The sequence below is a fragment of the Apteryx mantelli genome, chromosome 3 (assembly GCF_036417845.1).
Source record: "Apteryx mantelli isolate bAptMan1 chromosome 3, bAptMan1.hap1, whole genome shotgun sequence".
NCBI classification, from domain to species: domain Eukaryota; kingdom Metazoa; phylum Chordata; class Aves; order Apterygiformes; family Apterygidae; genus Apteryx; species Apteryx mantelli.
The window spans coordinates 114,964,096-114,977,305 of record NC_089980.1 but is presented as its reverse complement, the minus strand read 5'-3'; the positions used below and the strand labels follow the sequence as shown (position 1 = coordinate 114,977,305).

Below are 13,210 nucleotides of genomic sequence, written 5' to 3'. Positions count from 1 at the left end.
GGTTATTTACTGCGTGGAGGACAGGGTCAGACGAAATTGTCAAGGAGGTCCTCCCCTTGAGTCGCGAGGTTCAGAGTGGACCCCCTTGCTTTCCAAACTCCTTCTCAGAGGAGTCTGGGTGCAGCTGGATCCAACCTTAGTCCCAGACTTGGTCAGCTGTTTATGTCTAAAGGATTATGTGCACAGTCAATCAGAGATGCAACTTAGCAAAGTTTCAGTGCGCTATTAGTCACTTACTGAGGATCTGTCGTGGGTAAGGGATCTCTCAACCTTGAGGAGTAACCTTGAGAGGCGTCCCTGCTCAAGGGGAGATCCTGGCATGCACCCAACTGCTGTGCAGGAGAGCTCAACAGGCTCTGGGCTGCCACCTTATTTATGGGGTCAGATCATTGACTCATAGTCATATTTGCATACCAGCCATATTTGGGTTGGTGCATGCTCAGTTAGCCCTTGGCTATTGCGTTATTATCTGTCTCCCCACGCTCTCTCTGCTTTGAGCCGGATGCAGCACCCATCACGACCACTACTGGTGGTTATCGCCTGGGGACGGGGGAAAGAGCCAGGTCTTGAGGTGAAAAGGTCAGGTTGCGGGGTGGGAGGAAGCACACTGTCACATAGAAATAGATGGAAAAAAATCAGGAGAGAAAAAATTCAGGTTGAGGTAGTACAGAAGTCTTGTCCTTTAAGCCACTGCATTGAAAAATTCATTGGCATGGTATTTTCTCATTAAGCTCTTAGAAATAGTGCCTCAAATGTCATCACCTCTTTAATATTAAAGTAACAATCTTTAGGCCAGCATTTCTGAGATTATGAATTGAGTTGAAACTTATTTGCAAATTTAAATCACTTACTATAGATAGGATGCAACCATCAGCAGATCAGAAACAAATATGCTTAAGATGCCCACTTGAATAAGCATTACTGAAAAACTTACTTTCATATGCTAACAATATAATTTCAATATAAATGTAAAACAACACGTTCGTCAGGACACCTATGATGATCTCTGCTATTCCCCTCATTTTTTTCCACATTCAAAGTATAATACTATTTTAAACTTTACAGCAGGAAGATTTAAAAAAGCAGCATTTTTTTCTTTATAGTAGCTATGAAATTACAACAGGGAAACATAGTAGCTTTAGACTGGATGAGAATATCTGGCCCATACAAAGAAAAGCCAAAAGTCCTTCTACAGGGTATATAACTGGCAATTATCAGAACCAAATTAGAATAACCTCTAACAAATTACCTTTTCGCATGTTCTAAAACCCCACACAACTTTTTTTTTCCTTAGCTGAAAATAAGAGATAGCTAACATCTTTCTTCTTTCCAATCCCATGCACAGAGGGATAATTCCTGTGATTCAGGGATGATAAATTATGTAATATCTGAGAACTAAATAAAATGTTTTTCTTCTGAAATGTTCAGAGGTTTTAAAAAAACCCTCTTTGTTATTTATTTTGTGTTTGCATATTTACAATATATAAATTTTAAGCATTGTGTCTACTTCACATACAAGCCTGGATTTCACTCCAAGTGTTTTTGGAGATAATGGTCTAATAATCACATGCTATTTTGCCAGTATCCCTATCCTAACATCATTACTGTTCTATTTATTGTGACTTCTCCCTTTCCCAGTTGTTTCATTCTATACCTTCTTCCAACCTTCTTCTTGCCAATGCAGTCTCAAATTTGCACTCTGCATGCTTCCCATGTCTCTTGCAGAGCTTGCCCTGCTCTCCCCCTCTCTTACATGTGTGCCCCAGTCTTTCTGTCTCAAACTGTACCCCGAGATTCTCTTCCTGCTTGCTGCGCTTCTGCTCAAGTCTCCTTGGTTTGGCACTCCAGCTTCCCTCATTCCAAACTGCAGTCATGGAAATGTGAGAGGTGCCAATCTATTCTTTTCCTTCTCTCTTCTTCCCTCCTCCCCCAGTCTGGCTTTTATCTCCTTGGTATTGCAATGAAACAGCACTATCCTTGCTTTCTCAGGCTACCCACAAGACAGCACAGAGAACAGGAGGTAAAGTATTCATCTCCATCCTGATACAGAACCATTGAGAGTGCTCATTAAAGAACAATACTTTTGAGTGCTCATTCATAAGGTTGGACTTGTTCAAGTGCTTTACATGTAATATCTACCTACCTAAAAATTTATACCTTCACAAGTTTGGGTAAATTTTTCTGGGATGGGTAAAAGGCCAAACTAGAACACAAATGTCAGCATGACAGCATTTTCTTCTCCAAAGCATGGGATAATACAACTCTTCAATGAAAAGGTTAACACAATTCTTAACATGCACCAAACAAAATGCTTTTCCTAGTTCCCAATTCAGAAAACAAAATACTGAGCTATTTGGCAGCTATTCTGTCTACCAACGCTGTCCTCAGAAGTTAAACTGAGCAGTTTCATCGGTGCTTAAAAGAGAGTCTTTCAATGAAAAGTGGCAAACGACCTTAAAAATAGGGAGTATTGCAAGACTGACATATTGTAAGTTGACATAAATTTTTGGTTTTTAATTATAAGCTTTCTGGATTAACGTATAGCTTTTTTTAAAAAAAAAGTCATAATCTGATTTTCTTTCTTTGCAAGAAAGTTTCAGAAAATTAAAATACGGCTTTAAAAATACATATTACACAATACTGATTGTGATGATATGAAATGTACGCTTAAATTCCATGCAAACTCTCTGTTGCAAAAGAGGTCTTCATGTTTTCTATTTACTTGGTAATAAGATGAAGGGTTTTTTTATTTAGTTTTGGGGCATTGGAACTTTGATTCCAGGCAAAAACTTGACATGTAAACAGGCAACTATATGACATGTATATTGAGAAATAGGTACATAATAAGCATCATGGTTTTTTTTGCTTTTAAAAACAAACTCTTTAAGTACTAGTTTTATGCAAATTATTTTTTAGACTGTACAGTTTGATAAATCACTTCTTCCATTAGGTAGAACCACACAGAGAAAGAAGTGTTCAATGAAATCCTTAAGAAACTGAATATAATTTCATTCTGAATGGAAGAAACAAAACAAAAGCAAAAGCACAGATATTTTGAAATTCATCAAATGGAAAACCCCAGGAAAGACTTTCATACTGAAAATACTGAATGACTCATTCATTTTTTTTTTTATGCTTTAGGACTTAATGAATGTAAATTCATCCTAATCTTGTGAAAACTTTTGATTTCACAGAATAAGATTTTTTAAATGTTCCTTGATCATGTTCACCTGAATAGATATATCATTCAGTGCATAAGTGAAACACGGCTTTAAGAATGAGGCTGGATTATGTAGGTATTGAACATATCGGAAGCAGAAGACAGTTTCCTTTCCTGGCGAAAACAATAAAACAATAAAATGTGATCATGTTATTAAACAGGGTATGATAATTCATGTGCACAAGTAGGCTGCATTAAAATTTCAAATGGATCTTAATTTTGGCTTTTATTGAATTCTTAGTTCTCAATTTTGTAACTTTAACTTTTTTTTAGCGTAGTTTTTCTATGCATGTAATACAGTTTAGATTAACCTGGGGTTAAACATAATTTACTGGTACTAAAATGACTTCTGAAAGTCTTTACATATTATATATAGGTTGGCACACATTCATTTAATGATTTATGCCTTTTATTGTCTGCTTTTACTTTTGTCTTACATTTTTACTGCAGTGTGTAAAGGTTCTCTAATTAGTTATTGAAAAGAAACTACAAGAGCTTCTTTTCATTATTGGTTTATTCTGCTCAACTGACAAAATACAGCCTGAGGAAAAGCCACTATTTTCAGAATTTGAGTCTGTTTGTGTGCAAGGATAAATCAACCAAGTCTGTAGCTTCATAACATTATTTTCACTGACATTCTCCTAACATTTTCAAGTACTGCACAATAGGAAATGAACTGAATTAAATTTCAATTCAGGATTCTGATAAATTAATTTCCACGTATAAACCATTTATCTAAATGTATCTAATTTAGATTCACCTTCCATGTTCTACCTTTCCCCAGCCCTTGAAAGATGTAGGCATAGAAAATGTTTATAACTCAGAACTTAAACTGAAAATTAGAACTAAACCTTTAGCAATAAGAGAATTGTACAAATGCCACAACAGTGTATCCTGTCTGAGAAATGTATTTCACAATCTGTTTTCTCAATCTGGAGTGTGTATCTTGAGATCAATGAAAATAATATTGTACAAGCGCTAAATATACATACTAAATACAGAGGATGATAAATACTATAAAAATATTAAAAATATGTTTTTTAAAAACCCAAACCATGAATAATCTTACTTTTTTTTTTCTTTTAGCTAGACTCAATAGAATTTGATGCAAGTCCTAATTCAAAATTGAAAAGTTCAAGGAACTTGGTGAAAGCCTTCAGGTCTATGGAGAAGCCAAAGAGCAACTCTACACAGTGGTAATGTTCCTGGCACATCACAACTTGGGAATATTTTCTGAGGACACTGATGGATTGTATCATGAAAGTAGACACATATCTTCAGGCACCATGAAAAGAGGTTTGAGAATTCTAGCCAATACTGTGATGGCAAAGTTTGTTTGTCTTTTTCTCCTCAAATATGTGGGAACTTCTACTGAGAAAGAACAAGGGCAGACGAGGATTTGATCAGGAAGCACAGGCACTGTCTTTTGCTGTAGTGTCTATTGACATGAAGATGGTGTCTATATTTTTAGTTTCCTTCTATGAATTTTGCACATGTACAGCATGACTATAACTAAACAGCAATGGCTGTAAAAGATAAACAGCTGCACAGCAACTGGCAAACAGAAATTGTGAAAGCAATTTCAATATTTATGTCTATGTGCAACAAATAGGAGACACTTATATACAATTACTGTAGAAGAAATTTTTGCAGGAGTTAAGAGTGATCACTATACCAGTAAAATTCAAAGTATAACAAGAAACATACAGATAGCCACATGGCAATCTATTAACTTCAGGATATCATTTGGAAGATGTGAACAAAATATGAACAGGAATAAAAAAGAGATCCTGTACAACTCCATATAGATCACGGAGTACTCAGCATTATGGAGCTCTCGCAGTGTCAGAGAATACTTGCATATGGTCTGGTATAAAGTGTGGAGGGACTGTTTTTTTTTTTCCCCAATAGCTAAGAAAAGGTGATAACATATTCAATGAATGAGGATTAAATAACAGTAGTAAGAAAGCACTTGCAGCACAAGTGAGAGGAATGTTTGCAGTTAGTTCAGTTCTCCACATTACGAGTGAATATTATGGAGAACAGAGCCTGCATTAAAATTCCTCTCGTGTCAGGGCTGTGATAGCAGAGCAGTTAGACACTGCAGGGAGACTGTCCTGCTTATCATTCACAGGCTGTATCGCATTGCTCTTTATTTAAAGTTGCAGTCTGCTACTTTTACCAAACAACTCTGTTTTGCCTTTACTGTCTGTAACTCTGTGGCATCAGTAAGATTTCATTTTAATTTGAATGTCACTTTAAGGTTAAATACTACTGACAAGATAGCACAAAGCACTGGCACCTTTACATCAGAATGGCAAAATCTTCCTGCTAATCAGAGACCAGGAAAGGTAGGTGCAGCTGTGGGAATGCCTAAGGCTACACCTCTTCCCCACAGCAACTAGAGATGTCTCAAGCAGAAAAGTTATAACTGGATTGAAAAAAATATTCCTCAAAAAATCATAAAACTGAAATTATGAAAGAAGTACTGACATTTTCTCATCTAAGCAAATAAAAGTCACACCAAAATCACTTGTGGTTATGACATGTGTAAGTTTATATTTTTACATGTGGAGTTGTACCTTTTCTATTGTTGTATTTGTAAACTTAGCATCATCCACAGAATTAACACGTTAAAAAGGACAAAAAAGCAGTTGCACAGAACTGGAATAGTAACCTTGAGGTTAGTCTTTTTAATAATATATTACACAGGTTCTAAAATTCAAATTTCTCAGCTGCACTATTGTTAATTTCTATAGGATTAATAGGAAAAAAACACTAAAACCAACAGTTAAAGGCAGCTGATATATCCCTTGTCAGCAGCCAGAACTCAGCAATTAGGTGGGAGATAACCAGAATGATTTACCACTAGATTTACTAAAGCATCGCTTTTTCCAGCTCTTTTAAACAGTTTTATAATATTCATTAGGAAATTTCATTCTAGCATGTTTATTTCTCATTTCCTTCAGTGTAACCTCATTTTACCACTCTCTCTTTTCTTTTTTTCAGCAGTTTTAAAGTATCTGGTATTATATTTCAATCTGATAAGTGGTTGAATAAACTGCAGAGTAATCTATCAGGAAGTTAATTCCAGCTGTAAACTACAGCTTGATTAATCCGAACAGGTAATTATCATTTGGTATTTGATGTATATACCAAACACAAAACAGATGTGTTCCTTTAGTAACTGCCTTGGAAATGCATCACAAAGCCCAATCTCATGCAACAAGGATGGACACTTCTGGTATGTCTCATCTTCAAAATACCGCTAGGACTGTGAACACTACTGCCATGTTTCAAAGCATCCCAAAGGAATGCATCTTATGCTCGTATTTGTTTATAAATGGCCCCACACTGCAGGGGTTTGAAATAACAAAAAATAGGGGTTGTTGTCACAGTTGATGTAATCCATCGTTAAATGGTCACTGTCTCACAAATATATTTTCTTGAATTTGGCTTCCTGAAAATACATATGAAAAGTAAGAAATTAGGCTGTATTTACAAATAAGGAACTATATCATGTGAGAGTGGGCAGGACAAAAAGTCATCAAAGATAAACATTTCAACATAAATTGCTGCAAAATGATCACATATGATATAATAGATGTATTTGGCAACAAAAAAAGGAAAACCCTAAGTAGAAGTAGGAAAGTCATCTTGCCTCTATACACAGTCTCGTTAAGATTACTACTAGAATAGTGTGTCAAGTTGTGTGTACAGGCTTTAGGAAATGTGAAAATACTTGAGAGAACTTAAAACAGAGATTCAAAACTGATCAAACAGCCAGGGCAAAAAAACTTAAGACATGAAGTACTCTGTGCTAGCTTGCACAGAAAAATTTGGTACAGGACAGAAACTTTTATTAGAATTGCAAGCAGAAATGTAACAAAATCTAGCTATTAGATGCAAAAATTAAGCAAATTCCATCTTGAAGTAAAAAGCTATTTCTAAACAGTACATGGAATTGATCACTATAGCAGTATTCAAAAGGAACTCACAGACCACCCTTAAACTAAGTGTCCTTAAAATAAGATTATTTTTAGAACAAATGCTTCATTCCTTTCCATAAAGGAAAATTCTATGGTTTGTACAGACAAATCAGAGTAAATACGCCTTGTGATTCCTTCTAGACTCTGAAACATAAAATGAAAAAATATAGCCTCTACATAGAAAATAGAAAAGAAAAGAAAAAAAAAAAAAAAAACAGAATACTTGAAGAAGACATTTAATCTAGCCAGAGTATCCTTCCTTTCCTTAAAGGTAGCATGATGAGATTTCAGATTTATCAGGCATAGCAGAAACATAAGGGAAGGTGACAGATTTCTGCTGATTCTACAGCAGGTTTCCAATGCAAAGGGAAAGCCAGCAGACGCACTGATGTTTTATGAAAGAGGTATGATTCCATTTCTGTGCCACAGCTCCTTTAAATATCCTAAGACAAATTTGAAGCATGGTGTTCTGTTCTGCAGGATTCTATAGTAGTTCATGGAAGCTGATGTAAAAGTCAACAAATAAAAGGCAAAGGGTACTTGGAGATTCCTTAAAGCCTAGATAAAATATCTCTTTACATATGTTGAAAGCAAACTAGTTATCTCCAGAGCTCAGGAATACTTTTTAAAAGACTCATTGTTTCACCTGCTAAATTATATTTAATTAATTATACTCAAATTGTGGGGCAAGTGCTCCCCAGAATCTTCCTTATAATCCCAGTCTCTTGATCATCCTGACTGTGAAGCAGATGAAACTTCTTGTCCTGTCTGTTCACTCAGGTCTCCTTCCAGCCTACTCCAGTCTGATCCTGACAAGAAGTCTGAAAACATTGAGAGTGTGCACCGAGAGACACTTTATTCTTTTCAGTTTCATTTATGATTTTTTTTTTTTGTTTAATTTGACTGCACAAATTGAGTGCTCCTTTTTAAAGATCTAGCTCTGCAGGAATTTTCTGCTACAACACTAAATATTCAACCCACAATACGTAACAATTCACTCATTTTCAAACCCCACTGCTAAGTCTTCAAAACAATAATGTTTTCCTAATTTTACATTTTTGCTTTTAGTAATATGCTTAAAATATACCTATCCAGCAGTGTGTGCAATAAAAATTCAATCTCATAAACACAGTACAGACTAGAAAATACTTTTCATCATAAGAAATCACTGCAGCTGAGAAATATATATTTCTCCACAAAACAGTAAATCAGACCACATCTGTGAGCTACTTACTTGTGTAAGTGAGCTGAAATCCTTGGTCAGTATCAGATCCATTGGTATTAAATTCTATCCACAAATGGTTAGAGGTGCTATTAAGGATAACTCCTACCATGTCATCTTTGGTGAAGGCTCCCAGAGAGCGGGAAGAACTGTCTTTCCCATCATACACCTGGTAGAAACAAAATCACAGTACAAAACTAGACATCAAATTTAAGTATTTGAAGTATTTTAGTTTATTTTCATAAAATACTTCCAAAGTTAGCTGTGTATTGTAAATGGTTTCTCAAAAATATTTCCACATAGTGGGGTACATATCACTTTAAAAATATCTTTCTTGGTTTTGCAGTTCAATGACATATAGAATATTTTACCACCCTTAAGGCTTTTTATAGTCTTTTTTTTTTTTAGTTTTGTGAGCTTATCTGGAATACATTTATTATTTATACATGACTATCTTCAGAGATTTTATAACCTCAGATTACTTTTCATGACCCCAAAACCATGCCATTTCAGTCACAGGTGTCTCTTCTGAAATCATCACAGAAGCGGGGCTGGAGAGGGCAAACCCCATTCTACTCTGTTCTCTCCTGTCTGGAGATATCAAAGGCAGGTATTAAAGCCAATCTGTCACCTTTTATTTCAGACTCTGAGCCTGCAATAATCTTTTTTTACAGTCAGTTTTAATAAAGAAAGATATCATTTGATACGTCATCAAAGAGACGTGCAAGTCTATTTCCAAATTAAATGTTGAGATGTCATTTACTATGTTACCTTATTGAGAAATTTCAATGTAAGACAAAATCGACAATATTAACCTCTGTGATTTTTCAAATCCCTGAGCTAACACAAATGTGCTTTTGATTGTACACAAATACAAGAACTTAGAGAAATGACTTAGTATTACTGGGGGCTGGAAAATTCTTTTTGCTTATTTTAAAATTTTCACAGCTATAATGTCCCAAAATAGTCTTCTGTGCTTTTTTGTCAGAAAATGAATTTAGCAAGCTGATTTCTTATTTATGTTAAATAAATTACCTGTGTTTTTTCTTCGGAAAATAAGCATTTTTTAAGTGTGGTTTTTATTTCCAAAATGTGGATACTTGTACAAAAGCAAGTAACGAATCTGACCAATTGGTTTCTAATACACAGGAAAGGATGATTTACCCTGATATTCTTATATGGCCTAATGTGACTGTAGATATCTAGTGCAAAAGCCACAATCACACTAAAAATAGCTAATAACTACAACTTTCCTTTTTAAAATATTGAATATTTATGCTTAAGGTTTTGGTCATCATTTATGTTTCATACATTGTTAGCACACACTTTTAGACATCCAGCTGTGAAGGTGTTGTACTTTACTAAATGTTGTAGATATTCTTACTACCCTGATGATCAACAAGTTAGATAACAGTATCTCTCAAGATACATTCAGGTATAACTAAAACACCACTCACGACATAAAAATGAGGTGAGAAGAAGAACCATGTGAAAGGAGCAGTAAAAAAGAACTGATTATTTTTAACCGATGACTCTGGTCCCATAATTGCTGATGTTACAGACATAACTGGGTACATCTCTCTTCTAATGACTGAAACAGTGTCAGGGTACAAATTTAAGCACTGGAACTCAATTGTCTATACTGATAACTTCCTTGACTTGTCCCCGGCAAAGTTTCACTTTGGGCAAGGCAATATTTTCCCAAATAATTCTTGGGCACGGAATGGCAATGAGCATGGGCCAAGGACCATTCCCAATAGGCAGGCTGCACGCAATCACTGTGTTCTGGTATATGGAGGAGATCTGTCACATGTGACTGTCTCCAGAGCAAGAGGAGAGATGTGTGAGACACATTTAAAACACTAGTATAAACATAGTCACTATTAAGCCATCTATAGTGCATATTTTTAACTCATTTATGAGAACCACTCTGAAAATACAGTTCACATACTATAATTACCAAGTACTACTTTTTCTGCCATAAAGAAATAACGAAGATAGTTTGCAAAATAGAGGCAAGATGTGGAACTGTATTCTGGTTTCACTGTTGGCTCTAGCAAATTTGCAGTGATTGCATGATGAAGATTTCACCCACAGTACTCAGACTATAGGATGATAAAACTTCAGGTGGCAGTTAAAACAGAGAGGTCAGGATTCTGAACTCTGAGTGACCGAGAAAGCGTAAGCTTTAAAATAATCAGATGACCCAGGTATTCAGTTTAGCCCTATGCCTCAAAATGGTAACTCTGTTTATATTTCTTTACCTGAATAATGATTTCTTTCCCCTCAATTCAAGTCCAAACTTTGCCACAGCTGCAAGAACCTTTGCTCACATGTGTAGTAACCTGCAAGTGCTCTCTTTGAAATCACTAGTCTTGATCATTACTCATGCACATAATCTTACTGATATCAGAAATTTTTGTAAATTGTCTGCTGTTTCTTGTGCACCACTTAACCTCAATATACAGCTGAATTTTACAATTACTACTTTGCCAGCAGTAAACCTGGTGGAATATATACAGTTGGAATTGTTTTTATATTTTAAAAACAAGTAAACAAACAAAAACAGGCTATTGTTAAATGTTTTCTCCCCCAGAACTAAAAACATTTACTGACTCAAAAACTTTTATTCTAAAAAAAAAAAAAATTAAGTATTTTTATTTTTCATCTTAATTACAATTTTTGCTCAGCTAGACTTATGGAAGAGAAAAAAATATATATGTATACTAATATCCCAATCTTAAAATATGCATTTAAAAATTATAGCAATCTGTCATGGAAAGATTTTATCTCTCCATTGTTGAGTATAGAACCTCAAAGGTGGCTTGTTAAAAAATTTAGCCTCTAAAAATGATATACCTAATGCACTTAAAGTTGGACATTCACTAAAAGCACTGTTCACTTATCTTCAACAGCTGCAATCAGCACAGAGTGTTTAGCTGTGCATAAACAGATTGTAACAAAGAGGATCCAGTAGCAAACTGAGCTGTACTTGAGAGAATGAGCAGATCCTGAAACCAAAACTCTTCTGATTATGTTGAAACCAAAAACATTATATGGGGCTTGTCATGCTTTAACTATGTCTGGAGTATCCACGAAAGGAAGACAAACAAAAGACAAATACAGCTTTGTTTCTGTGAGATCAGAAATTATTTCATGAAGATTCAAGAGGCAGGCTTGTCTTAGAGCAAAAAGCCTGATGACTTTTTTGATCACCAAGGCACAGATAATTATGGGTCTTTGTGATGTTTGAGAAATCCTAGTTCTGGAAAACATAGATTAGGGTGAAATCCTGCACTCCCACTTGCTGTCTAACAGCTTGAAATGAACAAAATCTGTCTCCCACAGTGTTCAGAGTCCCTATAGCTACAGAGAGGTGAATGTAATGATCTAGGCACCAACTGCAGGGAGAGATGGCTTTGCTGCAAAGTTCTAAATATCTTGCTTTATACTATAACCGATGTAAAATATTTTGATAGCATTTCTTGTCAGTATAAGAATATAGCATCCTGAGCTGCACAACGACTGCAACCATATTTGAGGGTTATTAGCTCCAGATTGTGTATAACCTGTTCTAACCCTCATTGTTCTAAAACTTTGTCAGGTAGCCTTCCAAACAAAGGTCCTAGAAGACAGCTGAAATTAACAGCAACACTGGGCAAGTGACCATAAAAACAGATAGAAAATGAAAAGCTAGATTTTCAAGCTAGGCAAACGTAAATAAAAGGAAAAATAAGATTAGGAGTTAGAAGTGGCACATCTGGAACACTAAAGCTATGTTTATGCCTGTCAATTAAACAGGTCCAGGGTAGGAGTAAGGGCACCAGAGCTCGATTGTCTACACGATATTTATTGTTAGAACATGCCTGGCACACATTTGATGTGGGCGTACTAACACTCTCACAAGTCTTTTCTGAGAAGGTCTCTTGAGAGAGACTTCCTGTACATCTTCCTGACATCGCTATGCATCTTCCTGCACATATTCCTAAGACTTTAGGTTAAATTCTCAGAGAATTCTTACAGATCTCTCTTCAAACAAATAGTGATATTATACATTTCTGAGATGTTATATATCTTTCCTGCAAAAACAAAGATATCAGGTGTGAAGGTGTCCTATATTAAACCTTAATGCATCCCATTCAAGCTGCTTGCAAAGCAAAGTGTTGGGGCTTTCTTCTGTGCAAACACAAACGCATCTGGTGTTTATATGGTATCTTGCTCACATTTAGGGTGCAGATACGAAAGTAAAAATGATTTTGATACCTGCAGCTCTGCCCAAGGTGTGGGGGAGAGTGTTTCTGGAGTGGTGTGACAAACGTGTATGCTTTTGGAAAGTGTCTTAACCCAGTTGCTCAGGCTGTAGGTCTTGCCAGAGACTGTCTTTTTCACATGCTCAGATCTCCTTCCCATGCATATCAGGAAAGAAAAGGGAAGAAGGAAAAGAAAGAGAGTAGATGGTATGTATTTGCCTAAAATAGGATATAACCAGAGCAAGCAATGACAGTTCAGACACATTTCTGAACCACTTTAGGGAATAAGAGAAACAAAACAGAGTGTTCCCTGAGAATGAAATCACCCTTCCTGCTGAAAAATGAGGCACTGTAGTTCATAAGGTATTTCTCTTTTTCCTAATTGATATAAAAAAAGGCTAATTTCTTCCAAAAAAAAGGAAAAATAAAATGGAAAAGGAATACAGCAGAGACCTCTGAGAAATCACTGAGGAAGACATATTTGCAATCCTGTATGAGGGAACAACTAACACTCCAAATGTGCACAAAC

The 13,210-nt window shown here is 35.6% G+C and overlaps 1 protein-coding gene across 1 annotated transcript in view; it reads right to left on the bottom strand.

Moving 5' to 3' along the window:
* The window catches only part of CSMD1 (CUB and Sushi multiple domains 1), a 1,279,784-nt gene that overhangs the window by 277,131 nt on the left and 989,443 nt on the right, over positions 1-13,210 (bottom strand). Inside the window, exon 23 of the mRNA XM_067294827.1 lies at positions 8,444-8,600. Within this exon, the coding sequence (XP_067150928.1) occupies positions 8,444-8,600 (157 nt within the window). The remainder of the gene's footprint in view (positions 1-8,443; positions 8,601-13,210) is intronic.